Source organism: Nerophis ophidion, linkage group LG17 (genome assembly GCF_033978795.1).
Source record: "Nerophis ophidion isolate RoL-2023_Sa linkage group LG17, RoL_Noph_v1.0, whole genome shotgun sequence".
Taxonomy (NCBI): domain Eukaryota; kingdom Metazoa; phylum Chordata; class Actinopteri; order Syngnathiformes; family Syngnathidae; genus Nerophis; species Nerophis ophidion.
The window spans coordinates 20660941-20682710 of NC_084627.1; the positions used below are offsets into that span (position 1 = coordinate 20660941).

The 21770-nt window shown below is 38.9% G+C and overlaps 1 protein-coding gene and 1 long non-coding RNA gene across 21 annotated transcripts in view; one reads left to right on the forward strand and one right to left on the reverse strand.

Annotated features, from left to right (window-relative positions):
- Window positions 1-21770, forward strand: part of nedd4l (NEDD4 like E3 ubiquitin protein ligase) — a 109350-nt gene that overhangs the window by 42626 nt on the left and 44954 nt on the right. For 3 of the 20 annotated variants that reach the window (XM_061876515.1, XM_061876500.1, XM_061876504.1), the window contains 8 exons: window positions 8716-8766; window positions 10730-10966; window positions 13402-13556; window positions 13812-13947; window positions 14509-14697; window positions 17494-17571; window positions 18753-18812; window positions 20486-20632. In XM_061876515.1, coding sequence (XP_061732499.1) covers window positions 8716-8766; window positions 10730-10966; window positions 13402-13556; window positions 13812-13947; window positions 14509-14697; window positions 17494-17571; window positions 18753-18812; window positions 20486-20632 — 1053 coding nt within the window. Of the gene's footprint in view, window positions 1-6556; window positions 6593-6682; window positions 6722-8715; window positions 8767-10729; window positions 10967-13401; window positions 13557-13811; window positions 13948-14508; window positions 14698-17493; window positions 17572-18752; window positions 18813-20485; window positions 20633-21770 lie in introns of all 20 variants that reach the window. The other 17 variants (XM_061876519.1, XM_061876507.1, XM_061876508.1 and 14 more) reach the window with 14 other exon arrangements.
- Window positions 6015-8888, reverse strand: LOC133536192 (uncharacterized). The gene is made up of 2 exons (XR_009802414.1): window positions 8695-8888; window positions 6015-6135 (listed from the first exon to the last, which is right to left on the reverse strand). It is a non-coding gene; the product is annotated as an uncharacterized LOC133536192 (long non-coding RNA).

Genomic DNA, 21770 nt, shown 5'->3' on the forward strand with positions numbered 1-21770 from the left:
TGGAAACAGGGTTTGTACTTTGGATTTTTTTTTATCCATACAGTAGTTGTGTAGGTGGATGTATTTGTTTCCAGTTTCCCTCCATCCATCCATTGTCTACCGCTTATCCTTTTTGGGGTTGCGGGGGATGCTGGGACCTATCTTAGTTACAATCGGGCGGAAGGCGGAGTACACCCCGGACATCCATCTGTATCCCAACTCAGGTCATTCCCCTACACCAGGGAATTCCATTTGTCACACAGCAACCCCTGAATAGGCTGTAATGACATGTCTTCCCCAAATCCCGCAGTGAGCTTATTTAAAGTCTGCGGAAACCCTGCATATGCCTACTACAAGACCCACTATGCCCTGCCTGGACATTTGCCAATTAATTATAATATTGTTATATTTACCTGAGGAGGGCCCTGTGGTTTCCTGATTTATTTAGGGTCCAGTAATAGCTTTGAAATCAGAAGAATATATTTGAGCTAGCCAACTTGAGGCCCAAACAAATCGTCGATAAACTAATTGCAGTAAAATAGGTGTCATATGACTTAAAAATACAGGACAAGTAATTAATCTATTGCAATGTATACATCCGGAATTTGAACTTTGAGATGTGTTCAGGGTTAATAATCAGAGAGAAACATACACGTTCTAACAAATGACACAAAATAAACTCAATTATGTTATGTAGATATATCCTTTTTAGTGTTCCAGTCGCTAACAAGCCATATGCCGCTGCCCCTTTCAGTCCTCATCCCTCAAGCTCTTGGTCATTCATGACACCCTCCCAACTCTGAGTGTAACCTGGCCCTTGGAGGCAGCTGCATGGCTCAACTGTGACCCTTTGATGACTCTGCAATTATAGCCTAGTGCATTCGCATACCCTCAGCTTAAAATGCTCCCTGTGTAAAGGCAAACACAAAACAGCCGCGACTCCCTCAGGTCCTGTTTGTGCGAGATCGTTTATTGCCGTGGCCAAATTGTCTGGTTTATTGTGTTTTGAAATGACATTTCCAGGTTGAGGTTGAATCATTAAGGTTGACCAATCTGTACTAAGTGCATTAGTCAATTCCTTGTATTTTAGGCCACCAAGTGTTTTGTTGATTCCGATGACAAAATCAACGTATCACTGTGTTCCATCTTACTTTTGTTCCTCGCTCCTAGTTAGGATGGAGTTTATTATTCACCGTTTTTGGAGTCACTTCATAGATATTCCGCTTGCTTTAGGAAAAACACTCAGGTACAATGATATTATTTTTTTCCCAGCTGAAAAAAATGTTAATGTTGGTTTTGGGAGTGTAAGATATTTCCACATCTCTGTTGAAATAACTGCACTTTAATACTGAGTCAACAATGGATTGTTGCGCTTAAGTCTTATGTTATGCTTGCATGTCAGTCTTTCAAAATATTGAGGCAGCATCTAGAAGGTGTTTGACATGAGATGCCAAAAAACAGGCATATTCCAGCTGAATACTCCTACTAAACTGATTAGAATGTTCACTTAGTGCAGTGGTTCTCAAACTTTTTTTGACATCCCCCATTTTGGACAAAGGGGAGTTTTCAAGCCCCACCTGCCCCCATCGCCCTAACAGATCGCTAATGCCAAGTTTAACATTTACAAATTTATTGAACATCAAGTAACATCAAGTTGTATACATTCCAACTCAATAACATAAAAGAAAATTGAGTTCAATAATAAATAAAATAACTGTGCAGCTGTGGTATAACTTGCATCAAGTTCAATAATAAATAAAATAACTTGCATCAAATTCAATAATAAATAAAACAAAAGTGTTATAACTTGCATCAATTTCAATAATAAATCAAATAAAAGTGTTATAACTTGCATCAAGTTCAATAATAGATCAAATAACTTGCATCAAGTTCAATAATAAATAAATTAAAAGTGCCACTTTTTCGTGTTTTGATCAAATTTACCGCGCTCACAACATCTGTTAACAACTCATTGAGTTCGGGGCTGAGCTGCCTTGATGCGAGTGCTTCCCGGTGAATGACGCAGTGTGTCCAATGCGCATTTGGCGCAACCCTCTTTATTAGAGCCTGCTGCCCTTTCTTGACCCTGCCATGGTCTGTGCGCCATCGGAGCAAAAGCCCACACAGTTTTCCCATTTAAGGTCGTGTTCTTTGAGGAAACTGTCCATTATCTTGAACAGCTCATCAGCAGTGGCTCAATTTTTTATGTATTTGCAAAACAGTAAATCCTCGCACAGTGACTTGCCATTTACAAAGCGGACGTATGTGATGAACAGGCAGTCTTTATTGCTGTCAGTAGCTTCGTCCACTTGTAAAGCAAAACAACTTTATTTTAATTTGTCTACAACAGGGGTCGGCAACCTTTACCACTCAAAGAGCCATTTTGACCCGTTTCACAAATGAAAGAAAACAATGGGAGCCACAAAACTCTTTTGAAATTTAAAATGAAATAACACTGTCTAATCCCCCTCTGATCCCCACAATTTCCCCCTCGGTCTTCCTTTTTTTCTCTTTCTATCCCTTGCTGCTCCAGCCTGGCTGCACAAAATGATAATATGAATAAATTTAATAAAGTCAAATTTAAATAAGGCAACAAGAGAAGTATCCTACACTTCTCTTCTGTAAAGTAAATGTGAACAGCCGATATGGGCATCTACATCAACTATATGATTTGTCTGAGAGGCTGGACAGGACAAAAAAATTAAAATATAAAATAAAAAAATTAAAAATGAAATAACACTGCATATAAAGTTTTCTTTTTGCTTTGTGCTATGTATAAACAAACTATGATGGGTTACGTTTATGAAATCAATGAACGACTGCAGAAAAAATGAAATAAAATTTCTGCATGCAACACAACGTTTTCAACGTCGGGTTGAAGGTTAAGTAAAATACTTAATGTCTATTTAAGTCTTCCTTGTAGTAATGAAAAAACAAAACGCCGAACTTAAATTATTCACTGGCAGAAAACCAAAAATGCCTTCCTTTCTCTCTGTGTCGTCATCCTATTACTGGCGCCGTGCATCAGCTGCCAACCTAAATGATAAAATGGCTATTTCGGTGAACAATTAAAAAATGTGAATATATGCAAAAGTATAGGAAATTAAAATATTTATCATATGTGGTCAATGGGATTTTTGCTCCTGAACCGCAGCGCACAGCGTCTCCACATAGGGGCTGTATGACGTCACCTTTATCTTCACACAGGAATGTAAACTCTCATCTGTGAGGCGTGCGCGATGTTTGTTTTTAATAAAGTTCATGTTGGAGAACACCTGATCACATGCATATGTGGATCCAAAGATCGACAGGACTCCAAGTGCATACTTTTTCATGTTCACAAAAAAGTCGGGGATAGCGTTCCAAGTTTCGAACACAAGTTTGTCTGGTTTGGGGAGGTTTTCAATATCACACTATTTGTGATTCTGAGCAAGAACGGCCTTCTGGCGTGAAACATCTTCAAGGTGCGCAGTCAGGCGCATTAACTTGGACACCCACATGTCTCCGTCCGGAGACGCGCGCGGCCGTGGGCGTGTCCCGAGGTTCGACAAGCAGGATGACAAGCTGAGCTGGTCGTGACAAGCTGAGCCGCATCAGAGTGATCAAAGAGCCGCAAGCGGCTCCGGAGCCGCCGGTTGCCAAACCCTGGTCTGCGAGTTGTTCCCTAAAGATCACTTGCAATGTCACATATACGTCTCTCAACTGTGGGACAGCTTTTAATTTTGCTGCGCTTCTTTCGTCAAGCATGACTGACACCTTGTCTATTGCAGCGGGGAGAATCAGCTGCTCAGCAAATGTGTGTGCTTTTTTGCATTGAACAATTCTGTATGCAACTCTATATGAAGCCAATGTATCCATTTTGTGTAATTGTGGTCCACACATTGGCCTGCTACCCATCCGCGCGAAAGATTGTTCCGCTTAGCCCCGCCCCCATTAGTTACTGTTGCGTCTGTCAAACTTTCGCTTCTACCTAGAAATTTAAAGCCTCCAGGAAAAAGAAGTAATTTACATTAATTTATATATCGGATTTCACAAACAGAATCACAAAGTGATTTACAGTTTGTATAGAAAAGGGGGTTGTAAAAAAAAAATCTAAGAATTAAAAAAAAAAAAAAAAAGTTAAAGTGAAATTTCCTCCCGTTCCTAGCGCCCCACCTGTCATGTCTCTATTCCCCACCAGTGGGGCGCGCCCCACACTTTGAGAAACACTGACTTAGTGCGTGTCCGCTAAGTTAGCCCAATTTCTCAAATAATTAGGCTCCAAATAAGCATTCTACAACCCATGGAAACATCTTAATCTAATCGTGTTTGGTTTTTGAAAAATTGGACTAACACACTTGGATTATGCGATTGGAAACCAGATCACTCAAGGAGGTGGGGCTGTGCTCTGGAAGGGACCCTTTGTATCATGCATTTGACAGTCTCAATGTGCAGGATATAACCCGGAAGCAAATACTATTCAATAAAAATATAGGCAACAATTGTAGATTGTTTATTTCATAGATATATATGGTCGTTTATTTACTTCGAAAATAAAAAGAACAAACAATTCTGAAGTGCATTGATGATAGAAAAAAGAAACGTGAGATTTATTGATAAAGGTAGCTAAGGAAATGTAGAATGCCACCTTAATTCGGACTACCAAACGAAAGAAAAAATGAGATGAAATAGAATGAAGCAGGTGTATACAAGGCAAATAATAAAGCGTACACAAACCTCTTCATGCTGCGTTTGTGCACTCCGTACTGATTAACAATAACTCTGTGGTCAATAAAAATAGCAACTTTAACAAGAACAGTATCAGCCAGGGCACAAACGTTCTTTGCCTTCAGATTTAAAACTCTTTTTCTTAATCCACAAAGCTTTACAAATGAACCGAGACAATCAAAAGTTTTGTTTCCACGATTCTCCAACCGAAAATGTATTTAAAAAAACTCTTGCCAGTCTTTCTTTGCTTCAGAGCTGTATCCGCTTCAATACATTATTGGTAGCATCATGTTCGTAGCGCAATCCAAGATAATTTCTTCATTCTGTCTGTTATTTAACATCGGCATTGCAATTAGACATGCAATATGTAATCCGTGTCAATATTCCAACGAACATTATGTACCACAGAGCTAGGCTGGTAATTTGTGAGGAGCCATAGAGGCTAGTGTGACATCAGAGGTAAACCAGAAAAGCAATCAATCAATGTTTACTTATATAGCCCTAAATCACTAGTGTCTCAAAGGGCTGCACAAACCACTACGACATCCTCGGTAGAGGAAGTAAGCGCCCCCCAGTGTACGGGAGACACGGTCTATGACCAAAAGTCACATTAGAGTGTGCAAGGACACTTGGACTGAAAATACAAAAAAACTAACTTTGGCTAAATTTGGCTACTTTAGTGCATATACAGTTTAGTTTCAGCCAATTTTAGTAATACGATTCCCGCTTAAACACGGAAGTCTCTCTCGACTCAACTCGATAACTGGCCCAAAGGGTAAAACCAAGAACAAAGGAGTACTAAAAACGTGATTTGTTGATGTGAAATATTTTCGGCACCCTTTAGAATATAGTAATGCTAAAAAGTGCACGTTTTCCTCAGCTGAACCAAACCAAAATAGTAGTGGTAAGTAATATGAATGGAGCTTTTGAATTGATTTTTTCCTTTTAAAATCACTATAGGAAAATAATGTTGTCATCCTACCTTATTGACATACATTCATATTTTTTCATAGGGGCTGCACAGTGGCCTGGTAGTTAGCATGTAGGTCGCACAGTCAGGTTATCTGGTTTCAGATCTCTGTTTGGGCATTATTATGTGCAGTTTTTTCTGGGTACTGCGGCTTCCTCCAACATTCCCAGAATATACATGTCAATTACAGACTCTAAATTGTTTGTAGCTGGGAATGTGAGTGTAGTAAATGGTTCTTTGTTTATGTGTCCTGTGATTGTCTGGTGTCTCCCCTGAAGTAAGCAGAGAGGCTCCAAATTAACCACAAAATGGATGGATGGATAGATTTTGGCCTACAAAAAAGTCTGAAGATGATTAATTTCAAGTTTAGCATGTAGAGATTTATACACGCAAACCATCAAGTGGTGACCAAGCTTTTCTTTCTGTCATTCACACATCTGTGCCCTGGGGAGATGCAGCTGCTCCAACACAGCGACCTGCTGGGGAAAAAAATGTCTTAAAGGTTGGACAAGTTAGCAAACAGTGGTCAATCAAGCAAAGTGTTCAATAGAGAAATATGGCATCCTTTATAATGCCAATTATTTCTTTGGGAAAATCTGAATATTTATTTTCAGGGTTCTGTTATATTTAGGTCCATACTATAGTTTCATAGCAGACCCATCTGTAGCCTTCACACTCAATGGAAATGTTAACATGATTACTAATTACCGATCTAAGACAAACTGAACTGAACTTTACTGTTTGATAGAATTGGGGCAAAATGTACAAGCTGAGTTTCAAAAGTAGAGTCAATTTTCAAAACTCGCAATGTGGTTTGCGGCTCAGACGAAGAAACAGCCAAACGCTACAAACCAATGTTAACAAAGGCTGCCTTCTAAATAAGTCATGTCCCACACACAGGCCTCTCCCAAGAATGGGCTTTTCCACATCGGACAGGTAATCTTTGCCCCTTCGCTGTGAAGGAGGGGCGACTGTTGTGCAGAGCAATCATTCGCTTTCATTTCCTCTTGTTTCCCCTTTTTCCAGTCTGCGTTAATTATGGCAAAGGGATGGACAAATCTACAGGTTTCCTTTTTATTTGAATCACACGCCTTTCCTGCTTCTTTCCTGTTGTCACATCAACAACCCTCTTCCTCTGTTGGGCTAATGTGGCTTTCTTGTTTATGTTGGATGCTCTTTTTGGATTTATGGGTTCTGGTAGCCTGTTTAAAAGCAAAACCTACACCTGACCGGACACTTGTACAGACGTATTATTATTTGATAGGCACAATATAAGATCCTGATAAATAATGCATTATGTAGTAGGCCACGGGTGCTCCAAAAAATAATTCTGGATTTGAAATAATGTAAAATCAATTATTTTGGTTTGACACAAACTTTTGCTGTGTTTTGCTTGACATAGAGTCGTGGTCAAGAGTTTACATACACTCGTAAAGATCATAATGTCATGGCTGTCTTGAGTTTCCAATAATTTCTGCAACTCTTGTTTTTGTGTGATAGAGTTATTGGGGCACATGTTTTTTGGTTACAAAAAAAAATTGTGAAGTTGGGTTCTTTTCTGAATTTATTATGTGTCTACTGAAAATATGACCAAATATGTTGGGTCATAAGTATACATACAGCAAAGTTAATATTTGGTTACATGTCATTTGGCAAGTTTCAATGCAATAAGGTGCTTCTGGTTGAATTTTTGACCACTCCTCTTGACAAAATTAGTGCAGTTCTGCTAAATTTGTTGGTTTTCTGACATGGACTTGTTTCTTCAGCATTATCCACACATTTATGTCAGGACATTGGGAAAGCCATTCTAAAACCTTAATTCTCATCTGATTTAGCCATTCCTTTACCACTTTTAGCGTGTGTTCAGGGTCATTGTACTGTTGGAACACCCAACTGCGCCCAAGACCCAACCTCCGGGCTGATGATTTTAGGTTGTCCTGAAGAATTTGGAGCTAATCCTCCTTTTTCATTGTCCCATTTACTCTCTGTAAAGCACCAGTTCCATTGGCAGCAAAACAGGCCCAGAGCATAATACTACCACCACCATGCTTGACGGTAAGTGTGGAGTTCCTGGGATTAAAGGCCTTACCTTTTCTCCTCTAAACATATTGCTAGGTATTTTGGCCAAACAGCTAAATTTTTTTTTTCATCTGATACCATATGGACAAAGATAAGTCCTTCTGGAGGAAAAATTTGTGGTCAGATGAAACAAAAAAATAGCTGTTTGGTTACAATACCCAGCAATATGTTTGGAGGAGAAAAGGTAAGGCCTTTAATCCCAGCAACACCAATTCTACCGTCAAGCATGGTGGTGGTAGTATTATGCTCTGGGCCTGTTTTGCTGCCAATGGAACTGGTGCTTTACAGAGAGTAAATGGGACCATGACAAAGGAGGGTTACCTCCAAATTCTTCAGGACAACCTAAAATCATCAGCCCGGAGGTTGGGTCTTGGGCGCAGTTGGGTGTTCCAACAGGACAATGACCCCGAACACATGTCAAAAGTTGTAAAGGAATGGCTAAATCAGGCTAGAATTAAGGTTTTAGAATGGCCTTCCCAAAGTCCTTACTCAAACGTGTGGACAATGCTGAAGAAACAAGTCCATATCAGAAAATTAACAAATTTAGCAGAACTGCACTAATTTTGTCAAGGGGAGTGGTCAACAATTCAACCAGAAGCTTGTGGATGGCTACCAAAAGTGCCTTATTACAGTGAAACTTGCCAGGGGACATGTAACCAAATATTAACATTGCTGTATGTATACTTTTGACCCAGCAGATTTGGTCACATTTTCAGTAGACCCATAATAAATTCATAAAAGACCCGAACTTCATAAATGTTGGAAAAAAAAAATAAGAGTTGTAGAAATGATTGGTAACTCAAGACAGCCATGACATTCATGTTCTTTAAGTGTATCTAGTAACCTTTTGACCACGACTCTACATACCTTGACTGATCATTTGTGGTTTCCCCCTCTCTACCCCTGTTGTAAGTGTAAGTCCCCCAAATTACAGCGGAAATAAAGCTGCAGATACTAACCTTTTTGTTGTTCTTTCCTAGACCAGAGATGATTTCCTGGGACAAGTGGATGTTCCTCTTAGTCATTTACCGGTGAGTTTTTTTTCTCTTCCTTTTTTTTCCTGTTTCTGCAATTCTGCTTAACCTTTGGCATGCTGTAAGCATGGCTGGTGTGAGAAATTACACACAAGCAGCTTCTTGTTGCTCCCACTTTAGTAACACTGTGACAAGTTTAGAATGTAAACAGGCAATGCTCACCATCAAGACACCATGGAAAATGACACCTTAGATGAAATTGACATACGACTAGTGGAGAAATGCAGAATTTTTACTAAAACTGGTTTTAAAACCAATGGCATAGTGAGTTTTTGATGTACATTAGATATTTACAACAGATTAGAGAATTTTTCAAAGCAGGTTATGTTTCCATGAGCGTGGTTTTGTTATGAACCAGTTGTTGGAATGTCAAAAGATTAATTAATTTAAATAGTTTTTTTTTTTTTTTTTTTTTTTATCCGGACCTGAACAGGGTCCTAATTTAGGGCTCTTTTGAAATGCAATGTTCGCAAATGAGTGTTCTTTTTGCTGGCTTAATCATAATCAAAAACTGCAACATCTACTCACTTGCGCCCTCCTCAAGGTTGGGGAATAAAATGTGCCCATGTCACGATGCATCTGATTGACTTGAAATTAGGTAAGCATGTTAGTGAAGTGAATTGAATTATATTTATATAGCACTTTTTCTCTATTCACTCAAAGCACTTTACATAGTGAAACCCAATATCAAATTTTTACATTTTAACCAGTGAGGGTGGCACTGGGAGCAGGTGGGTAAAGTGTCTTGCCCAAGGACACAAAGGCAGTGACTGGGATGGCGGAAGCGGGGATCGAACCTGCAACCCTCAAATTGCTGGCACGGCCGCTCTACCAGCCGAGCTATACCACCGTTAGTCGTGATGGCACCCATAAAAAACTCTTAGGAAGCCATGCCTGAAAAAGGGGAAGGAATTCAGCCATTTTAGTTTGAAGTGGTCGCCTACCGAGGATGTCGTAGTGGTTTGTGTTGTGGTTTGTGCAGCCTTTTGAGACACTGGTGATTTAGGGCTATATAAGTAAACATTGGTTGATTGATTGATTCAATTTGACTTTATGAAAAATTGCTTGCAATTCTGAACTTTCTTAAACTGATTATGAAATTCTTATGTTTGGTGACGACGTGGCTCGGTTGGTTGAGCGGCGTGCGAACAACTTGAGAGTTCTTGGTTATTCCCCAGCTGCTGCTATTTTAGTTACGTCCATTGTGTCCTTGAGCAAGACACTTCATCACCCTTGCTCCTGATGAGTCGTGGTTAGGGCCTTGCATGGCAGCTCCAGCCATCCGTGTGTGTGTGAATGGATGAATGTGGAAATAGTGTCAAAGCGCTTTGAGTACCTTGAAGGTAGAAAATCGCTATTCAAGTACAACCCATTTACCATTTATTACTATTAATAGTATGAATTACTATTGGAAGGGTTTTTCCTCATACAGTAGATTTTTATTTTTTCAATTATAAAATCTAAACAATTAACTTAAATACATCCTAGTCATCATGTTGTTCCTCAAACTGGTCTACTTAAGTCAATGGTTACATTTATTTTGCCTTCATTGCTTCTAAAATCAATTGGGTTTTTTTGCCCTACGTGTAGCGTCTATTTGTTCTTGGAATTAGCATATTAGTGGTATTGGAAAATCTGTAGACTATCGACAAGTCCGAGCTGTTCATTTATTTATTGTCAGTTATCATCTTTCTGCTCTTCTCACACCTGTAAAAAGCAGGATAAAGTGTAGTTAGAGTGTGTAGAGTGGTTTGGTTCTGACTGAAAACAGTAGCAGACTGCTGAGAATTACAAAATAGCGTTTCTGTTTTTCCACAAGTAACACGAGAAGGAAAGCGTTGCGTAACGTTTTCATGATGGTTGCGCAGACTGCTGGAAGCCTTGAAATAGGAACCATCACTTGTTTGTTTTTGTTTTTATAGCCAGTTTTTAAGGGTTTTTTTATGCACTTTATTTGCAGACAGAGGATCCCACCATGGAGCGTCCTTATACATTTAAGGACTTCCTGTTGCGCCCCAGAAGGTTAGTTTCTTTCAGATGTGACGACAAAACACAAATGACACAATATTTTCAAAGTTGCTCGTTTTTCCCCAGTCATAAATCCAGGGTGAAAGGTTACCTGCGTCTAAAGATGGCCTATTTGCCCAAACAAGGAGGACCCGAGGAAGAAGCTGGAGAGATGAGAGAGGAGGCTGAGGTAAGCTTCCTGCTATCGTTTTTGTTGATGTAGCGTCAACTGCAGACTCCTTACTTCAAGCATTCCAGTTGTTTGCTCATCATGACCTGGTAGGTTTTGGTGTTTTTGACTTCCTTTTACATTGGGAAATGAATGAACGGACAAATGCCTATAAGCTTTAAAACAAACCGTCTGGACAAAGAAATGTGAGAGTAGATTTTCCTCACAAAAGATGAAGTCAGGGTCATTCTTCTTTTTTAAATGATATCTGATGATTTTCCATGACTATTGCAGCTGCCAGAATCCACATTAGGATCTGAAAGAACCATCAAATTGTGCTACTTTGTTTGAGAAACAGTATGCATATTTAAAAGTGGAATTTCTTGTTTTCTTTGCAACCTCACCGAGATTTATGAGTCTTGCCTCTGAGACCCAACATAAGTGCCGTAACAGCGTTTCAAACGCAGCAAATCGAAATTTTGCCATAACTGTTTGTGCTCTCAGATAGGCTTTGGCAGTGACGTGCTGTCAGGGGATGCAAGTGAGGCAGTGCCTCATCCGTCACCAGGTGGCTTAACCATCAGATGATCCAAAACAAAGTAATAAAATAAAATAAGTTTTAATATTTGTCTTTTGGTTTATGCTTTCTATGTGATTTTGGTGTGGTTCCTGTATATTTTGATAATTTTCATGGTCAAAATCGCGGAAATTCCATGTTTCCTGATCAAAGCAATGCAGCAGATGAGAAGTGAGGCAGACACAGGCGGTGCCTCCGCGGCTACACACAGTGTGTATTGTGTGTGTGTGCGAGGGGGCGCATGCTTGTTGCCACATGGAAAAGGCAGGTCTTGAGTCAGCAAGTACCTCTGCCTCAAGGTAGGGGGCGATATAATGTCAACTTGCAGTTCAATGCCTCAGTAGTACTCTGACTCGCCACACTGGGAGAAGTGGGGGCGCTCAAGCTATCAGACACAGGTCTCTCCAGCGGGAGCCAGCATTTTTTTCTTTTCATTTTTTTTTAACTGTGTTTATAACAAACATGGTATGTTTATTAGAGTAAGCCAGCGTTTGTGGGTGTTTTTTGTCAGATGCAAATATATTGTTTAATTTCTTGGAATGAAATTGAATTAATTGAATTTTTCGGCCAATATGAAGGATTATATACTGTATCCAAGATTAAATACTTCTCTAAACTGGACTTTAAGACAAAATGAATGCAATCATACAAAGTATGTTTTCATGGAGGATAGCTATTGCTGCTTCAGATACAAATACAGAAAGGTAAATTACACTCACAATACTTGATTTATTTTGTTAAAAGCAAAAGGGACCAAAACGTATTTAATAACAACTTTATCAAACAGTTTTCGGACCCATTTATCATATCATAATATCATTATGATAATGTTTTTATGAAAGCGAATAACTCCCTTTTTTCCCCTGTAACTCTAATGTGCAACCTAAATCAATAATAACAAGAGCTGCACATATGAATATGAGTGAAAAAAAAAAGAAAAAAAAAATAGTATGTATGCCTCACCTGGTGTTCTGTTCACCGCACGTCACTGGGCTTTGGCTGTCAATAAATCTTTTAATCGAACGAGAAATTGAAATTAACACAATAACTTTGCTGCCATCGATACAATTCCTAATCCGTGTGTATACGAATATTGACGGTAGCAATACCAAGTATAATATCATTATTTGGTTGATTGGACAGTGCTTATGTCGATATGTTTAATTATCAATAAAATATTTTGTTGTTTTTGTTATTGTTTACAAGCTTAGGAAATAAGTCCTTGAACCCAGGAGGACTTTAAGGGAAAACAATTAAGGATTTAAAGCAGAGCCATTAGTATGAAATACTTTTTAATATTTAAATTATATTGTTAACCTGCCATCCAGTGTTTTTAATTTGAATTGTGATAAATGACAATAATCTTGACAATTTTAATTACCAATATCAGTATTGATATGACCAATACTGCCCCTGTACATACACGATATTGGATCGACACCCGAATTTGTAGAATTACCCAAAACTTATGTTAAGTATCCAAACAACAGAAACATATGTGCTTATTACATTTTTATATAAGTGTTTATAACCATGTTCCAACAGAAAGTAACCAGATTTCAACAGTAAATTAGCAAGTAATTTAGTTAAAGTTTTTAGAAAATAATATATCTGAAAAATCCCCAATATGTAACGGCTTACGTCAGCATAAAAATTAGGAGCCTTTGTAACCCGTTTTGAAATATTCTACTATCATTTACTTACCAAACAATACCTCAGATTACATATCGTTATTGCAGGAGGCTGCAATATATATCGGAATATATATTTTTGCCCATATAACCCATGCCTATTGTCGACCACATCTACTGCAACAGGAGGATTCGTAATGTACCAATAATTGTGCCATGTTGTGACCATTGTTTTGTTTATATTTTAGGGGTGGGAGGACTCTGCAGACTCGGGCTCACAGCGCCCCCAGCAGATACTTCCGCCTCTTCCACCCGGCTGGGAAGAGAAGGTAGACAACCTGGGACGCACCTACTATGTCAACCACAACAACCGCTCTACACAGTGGAAACGGCCCTCCAACATGTAGGTTTCTTCGCCTTCTGTTTTTCTTTACAATACTATAAATATTAATATACTATACTAGTTTAAGCAATTAACACATTTGTATTAGTATTTATAATGGATAATAAATACCATTTGATCTTATTGGATAATTCTTCCTAAACGGACAAGTTGTCGGCGGTACATCATACTGATGATTTTGTGTATTTTAATGAGCCGTGTGCAACCTTATTTGCATTCACTCTCATAACGCCTGTTTTTGTATCCCTCGCTAAGGGATGTGATTTCAGAGACTGAGAGTGACAATCGTCAGCGCCAGATCCATCAAGAAGCACACCGCGTTTTCCGCTCGAGACGCCACATCAGCGAGGACCTGGAGAACGAGCACTTTGAACCCCGAGAGATTGACAATGTGAGAGTAGATTCTACACGCACACACACACACACCAAAAATAAATAGGCTGTGGAATAATTTAATCGGATTAATCATATTTTAGAATTTATATTACCCATGATTAGGGATGAAATGGTATCAAAATCTCGATAGTATCATGGTATAAAGGCAACGGTACGAAATTATTGTGGTATACTGTATGTACAAAAAAAAAGATAGATGTCATAGTGTGTAAAATGAAGTGTCGGAAATGTTTAGCATAAACACCCTTACAGTAATTTGTTAGCAACATAACACAAACAGTTATGGACCGATTTTGATGAAATTTTCAGGAAATTTCCAGAAAAAAACAATTAGTCTCATCTACTACGACACTTCACTTTCTACTTTAGTTTATTTTCAAAGCGCCAGAAAAAACTCAGGCAAACATTTTGATGTAATCCACTAGTTGTTGTTTTGCTGATATTTACAACATGATTATTTTGGTCTTTAAAAATAGTCATCGTCTAACATTGAGGGTCATCTTATATTTTGGTCAATACTTTATTAATATTTTTCTAATTTTTGGATCTCCTTTAGTCTTGGGAACTCATCACAGAAGAAGACCCAAATGACAGCCTGTCTCAGTCTCTCTCCGGCTCGACTTCCATGCTCACGCCGCAACCCCCGCCAACACCAGTCTCCCAGGAGTTCCCCGAAGACTTGAATGTGAGGCTGTCGCTCACCCCCGAAACTAACGGAGAAGTGGCGGGACCCAGCTCCGCCCTGGTGAGACATTAACATTCTACTTATTTTAAACTCAAACCTACAGAACAGTGGTTAACTTATTTTTACTCTTGTGTGATAACAAGTAATGTTAATTAAACATTTGCTTTATCCCTTCATCAATAGTGTTTAGATGAAGTATTTAAATGTTACTGAAAATAGTTTTTTTAATGGCTACACTTTGGGTATAACTGTTTTTCGTCTGATATTAGCAGTTCATTTATTTTTACATTTGAAATAGATGAAAAAAGTAATTACTTGTACGTTTGGCATTTGTCATTAAAGGGGATCAATTATTATGAAACACATGATGAAGGATGTATTTTTTTTTCCATGCATTCTAACTTTTATATAAAAGTCCACTTATAACAGAGTCAATGGGAGGTCCTCTCTTCCGTCCATAAATCCCTCTACAAAAACATTTAAAAAGCGCCAACAATGCTCTGTTTACATTTCGTGACTTGAATATTAACCAAGTATTAGTGATATTTTTACTATAACCGCAAACGCAGATGAACTATTTTTAGCGGCGCCGTGATCAGAGACTAACATCTTGTGCTGGCTATATTGACATTAGCGACTGCAGTGAGCTGCTTTCACGCATCGGATCTCAAAAGTTTATTTTAGATCATAAATAATGCCCGTCACCTAGATGGTAGAAGGACGAAGAAATAATCTGACGAGTTGGTACACTTTTGCATCTAATTAGACCCGAAAATGGTGATAAATACACAAAAAGACGCATGGTTCCACCCCTGTTTTTTCTCTGCGAGGATTACGAGCCATTCTTCATCTAAATGGGAATATATGAACATCCGATCAGTCTGCATCCTAATGACAGCAGACATTGCACAGAAAGTGATGTTTTATTATGTTTCTTGGCTGTGATGATGTCTGCAGCGAACAATAATCAGAGATGTTGTTGAAGGAAAAAGCGAACATGGTGATGCGTTTTTAAAATAATGGGCCATAGAATGCTTAAAATGACCAGTATATGTAAATGTTACATATTTTTTATAAATGTGCCTGTTTAGAATGCATCAAAAAAGAAAAACATTTGTGTTCTTCTTTTACATAAGGACTGTGAATGATGGGCACAATTCCCCCCCCCAAAAAAGTGCAGTTCCCCTTCAAAGCTGAGACTGAGTGTTATATAGTTAGATTACTTAAGTGTCATTGTAAATAAATATAACACATCTTGATTTAAAGCACAATGTCAAGCTGTAACAAGTAAAACCTTTTTTAAATACTAGGAAAATAATGAATTTCCCATTTGCAGCAGCGCCAATGGGAAGTCCTGCATTCTGCCCATAAAACCCAATCAATAACCATCAAAAAACAGTCAACAATATGCCATTTACATATCGTGACTCTAATATTAACCAAGTATTAGTGATAATGTTATTATAAGCGCTAACGCAGACAAACTATTTATAGTGCCGCCGTGATCTGAAGCTTGCATGCTAATGTTGACGTGATCGACTGAAGTGGTGCTTCTTCGTTTTATTGCTCGTCAAACTTTATTGTAGATCTTAAATCATGCCTCTCACCTTGATAGTAGAAGAACGAGGACGGGTTTCGACAAGTTGGTACCCTTTGAGATTAATTTTAGACCCGAGATTTGGCCTGAATGACACAATAAAATGCTTGGTTCCACCCCCCTTTTAATTTGCGAGGATTATGAGTCATTCCTCATCTAAATGGGAATATATTAACACCCTTGCAGTCAGCATCCTAATGATATCCGACCTTGTACAGTAAGTGATTTTATTATGTATGTTGGCTCTCATGGAGTCTGCAGTGAGTAATCAGTGAAATTGTTAAAAAAAAAAAGAAAAAGGAACGTTGTGATTAGTTTTTTTAAATTAATGTGCCATTTATACTTAAAATGATCAACATACATAAATAATAAATGTTACTACATTACATATATACTTACATCATGTATATACAACTTTAATGGAGGTGTTTGGATTTTTTTTTAAGGATTGTATAGACAGAATAGAGTGGCTCCATTGTAAGCAGATTTTTGATCGCATTCATTTAATATTTAGAATGCATTAAAAAAATAAATTCGCCATGTCTTTCATAATGATTGTGAACATAAGCCAAAATTAAAAAAAAAAGTTCAGTTCCCATTTGATGATGACAATACAATGACTGTATACATGCATGCAAGCAATTAGTGCCTAAGACATGCAGGGATTATAAAATAAGCCATTTCTATATTAGAAAGATAGTCCAAAATATATTGCACAGGTCTTCGCCGGCGGACGGCGTGGGGAAGTTGGGAGAGTGGCCGTGCCAGTAACCTCAGGGTTACTGGTTCAATCCCCACCTTCTACCATCCTAGTGACGTCCGTTGTGTCCTTGGGCAAGACACTTCTCCCTTGCTCCTGATGGGTCCTGGTTAGCGCCTTGCATGGCAGCTCCCTCCATCAGTGTGTGAATGGGTGAATGTGGAAATACTGTCAAAGCGCTTTGGGCTCCTTAAAAAGGGGTAGAAAAGCACTATACAAGTACAACCATTTACCATTTAATTACCATTTTCTGTTTTTAGTGCATTATTTTTTGGGTGAACTAAGTAAATCCCCTGAGTGTTTGTTTTTGCTTATATGTCAAATACATGGGGTTAACTTATTTTCACACTCAAGAATGTTAAAATGATACTTCACAATGATTTTTGGGAGCCCCAGTTTGACTCTGGAATAGATAATGTCTACATCCATTTCTTTCTGTGTGTTTGGCAATAGAGTATTTAATTGCAAAAATATTCAAAATGTCCTCCATTCTCGGCAGACCCAGCTCTCCAACAGACTTCGCTCCTCCAGTATGACAGATGGCGTTAGCGATCAAGCCCAGGCTCCTCCTCTTACGGTACAAATTTCCCAACACTCGCATTTCCGCCTGTCCTGTCTTGCTTGTGTGATTTCCTCCCTTTCTGTGTTTTTTTCGAGCCCACTCAACCTTCTTGTCTTCTTTGTCTCCATGAATGCTCAAGGCATGTGGGTGCCTCGATCTCCTTCACATTACCAACATTGTGGGTGTACAGTACACACATTTAAAATCCCAATTTTTCCACCCAAACAGGTGTTGCTAACTCCTCACTTTCCTTCCTCCAACTGCCACGGATCTTTTTTTTTTCTTGCCTCTCTAGGATTACCGCACCGCTTACTTCCTGTCCCTGATGCTGACTTGCGGCAGCATTTAAGAGAAACGCTCACTGTCTTGAGCCGTGTGCTGGGAATATGAGCACTTCAATAGAAGGCAATGGAAGGCTGTATATATTAAGTAAATAATCGCCTCTGAGTCACATCAGCTTGGTAAAGTGTGTCACACAGTTTGAGTAACAGGGCTCTCAAACTAAGAACTAGTGCAGGTGCTGATGTCAGCCTTTTCCTCAGTGACAGTAGCCTCATTAAAGATTGTATTTTTAAATAATTGTTGCATTACAGGACAGTTTATCGATTTATTTGGGATTATTTGGCTGGATTTTAGGGCAATTTAGCAGACCTATGATATCAAATCATGAAATTCATGTATTTTCGCGTGCACTTGCACACAGTTTTGGATGCCTCTGTTTGGGGTTTTGCAGTCTGGTTATACCATCCTAGTCACTGCCATTGTGTCCTTAAGCAAGACACTCTACCCACCTGCTCCCAGTGCCACCCACACTAGCTTGAAGATGTAGATAATGGGTTTCAACATGTAAAGCGTTTTGAGAAAAAAGTGCAATATAAATATAATTCACTTCACTTTCCTTTGCACAAACAAATCATCCAATCAGAAATTAATTTTCTTTCCAATTTAACAATTTCTCCCCCGCCAACCACCCACCTTACAGTCAATACACATCAATCGATTTCCCCTTTTGGATTTTTAAACATCCCCAGCTTTCACAATCCCCTTCTGTCAGTCCTGCCCTCCTCTTCAGGTTTAATCACGCCATTTTGTCCATTCAGGCTTCACTATACCTCCCCCAAAATACTCTCTTTCGCCTTTCTCGAAAATGAAAACAGTCAACTAAAAGATCATCTTCCATTGTTGTCTACCACCAGCAGAGATCCCATTCCAGAAGAACAAGAGCTCAAACAGTCTCAGGTGGTGAGGATGCCATGGTAATGTCCTAGTTTATACACAATATCAACCCTACACCTCCTTTTGAACTCATATGTCGTTAAAATATTAGCTTAGTTGCTTTTAGTGCCACTTCTTGTCTTTTTACAGGTACCATGAATTGATTAACGTGGAGCCCGACTTAAACAAGTTGAAAAACGTATTCGGGTGTTGGCATTTAGTGGACAATTGTACGGAATATGTACTGTACTGTGCAGTCTACTAATAAAAGTCTCAATCAATCAATCCAAGTTGACCTCATGCACCAGGGCTATTCAACTAAATTGTTCTGGGAGCCACATTTTAAGAAAATGTAGGATCTCTCTTCTGTTTTTAATACAATATTATCATTTGTATTCTGTGTTTAATGTTACTGCACGGATCTCTACATGACTGGGGAATTATGCAGTTTTTATAGGGGAACTCCCCCTTTTTTGGACCTATCATCCACAATCCCTTTGTTAAACAAGAACACCGGACTTTCTGTATTATGTGCGTTCTAAATATTGAAAAACTGCTAGTAGAAAGCCTCTAACAATGCACTTAATGTGATCAACCCACTCCGCCTATTAAGCCTTCAAAGACTGCCAATAACGATTCATTTACATGCTATGGCCAGGATATTAACCATATCAACATTGTCATTGTTTGTCATTGAGCAAACACAGAGGAACTCTTATTCTGGTGTCATGATGACACATCACCTTACTCACAATGCTCTTCTGAGCACTTGTTAGTAGCCATCTACAGTACTTGTGTAGCGTCTAATAACCTTGGTTGTGACCAGTCATAAAGTAAAGAGAAAAAAAACTTGAGCTGTTTTGCCTTTGCATTACGGAAAGTTATTGCTGGATTATAAATCTAGATTATAAATCATGCATCTCACCTATATAGTAGAAGGTTGTGACATCAAGCCAAGAATTTGCTCAACTTTGAAAAGCCACACGCTATCAACTTGATACTATGTGGTTCTCAACAAATGGAAGGCAATGTTTTAGGAAACATTTAGTATCTGAGGAATGAGGGTTATTCTGAATTTACCAGCTCAAGGAGAACACAAGTCTTGTGCTGAAATGATTCTAAGTCACTATTTTTTTTTTCTTATTTGAAACCTTTAGCAATAGTGCGACAAGGTAAAGCTCCAACACTTACAGAATGAATATAAAATGGTGTTAGAGTTTTTGGGATATTTCTTAGAGTGCGCTGTAGGCGAAATAGACTGTATCCCCACAACCAAGCACTTTTTTTTTTACTATAAAAGATAAGGACATGAATGATTGGCAAAATTCCCTAATAAGTGCAGCTCCCCTTTTAAGCACTTTCGGCCAAAATATATTTTGAACTAATGGGCTGGATTTGGCCTGCGGGAAGCCAGCTGAATAGCCCTATAATGTACTTTTATGTTCCTGTTACTTGTGTTCTGCTTTTACCTAGCATGGATCATAAAATATCAGAATATTGTAAAACACCATGTAATGTAGGTTTTTGAGTGAAAAAACTGTCAATACTTGTACAGATCCTGAATTATAAAATATATTTTGTCCAACCCACTACCTGACACTAGGTTGTGTCTTCTATGCCTCTTAATGGATATTCATATGACGTCTCCTTCATTACTTCCAAACATCGCTTTTTCGCCCTTGACTGATTTTTATTTTTGCTTTCTCTGGGCCAGTCTCCCACAGCGACCTCTTTCAACTTGACCACCCCAGGCCTGCCCCCTGGTTGGGAGGAGAGGAAGGACAGCAAGGGGAGAACTTATTTCGTCAACCATAACAGCCGCACTACTACCTGGACTAGACCCATTGTACAGGTACAGCAGGTCAGAAGGCAGAAGCGGATCTTACTTCAGCCCAGTTGTGGTGTCAAGTCACCATGTTCCCACTTTTGTTTGCAACGTCAGTATTTTTTCTTCTATCCTCTCCTCTTCCTCCTGGGGTCTTCCTTCTCTTGTCTAGCATTTTCTGACACTCTGGACTGGAGCCACGGCTTCTCCTTCCCATTTGTCCCACTTGTCCTTCCGTGTTTTGTTGTCTGTGTGTACAGCAGATCAAATCTGGAAATGAACCTACCGGACCTATACCTCTCTTTGAAATCTGTCTTTCAACACTTGATGGTTGTGTTCACTGTTCACTGTCATCATTGTCTGATTCCCATTTGTTTCCATGATTGCCCAGAAGGGTAGGACCCCGGCAAAAGTATTATATGACTGAACAAGAGTGACACTCAGTCAGACACTCCACTAATTTGCATCTGCAACAAATTGCAGTAGTTTAGGGTAGTCCAGCTGACTAACAAACAACATCTCTGGTGAAGACTTTTTTAAAATAATTTTTAAAGACGAGTAATTGGAGCACATACTTGCTGGACACAAAAAACATTCATGAAGTTTGGTTCTTTTATAAATTTATTATGGGTCTACTGTTTCATCTGACCACAGAACTTTTCTCTTAATCTTTGTCAATGTGATGTCAGATGAAACAATAATTGGCCACCATACCCAGCAATATGTTTGGAAGAGAAAAGGTGAGGCCTTTAATCCCAGGAACACCAACCTACCATCAAGCATGGTGGTGGTAGTATTATGCTGTGGGCCTGTTTTTCTGCCAATGGAACTGGTGCTTTAAAGAGAGTAAATGGGACAATAAAAAAGAGGATTACCTCCAAATTCTTCTGGACAACCTAATATCATCAACCCGGAGGTTGGGTCTTGGGTGCAGTTGGGTGTTCCGACAGGACAATGACCCCAAACACATGTCAAAAGTTGTAAAGGAATGGCTAAATCAGGCTAGAATTAAGGTTTTGGAATGGCCTTCCCAAAGTCCTGACTTAAATGTGTGGACAATGCTGAAGACACAAGTCAATGTCATAAAAATAAAAATTTAGCTGAACTGCACCAATTTTGTCAAGAAGAGTGGTCAAAAATTTAGCCAGAAGCTTGTGGATGGCTACCAAAAGCG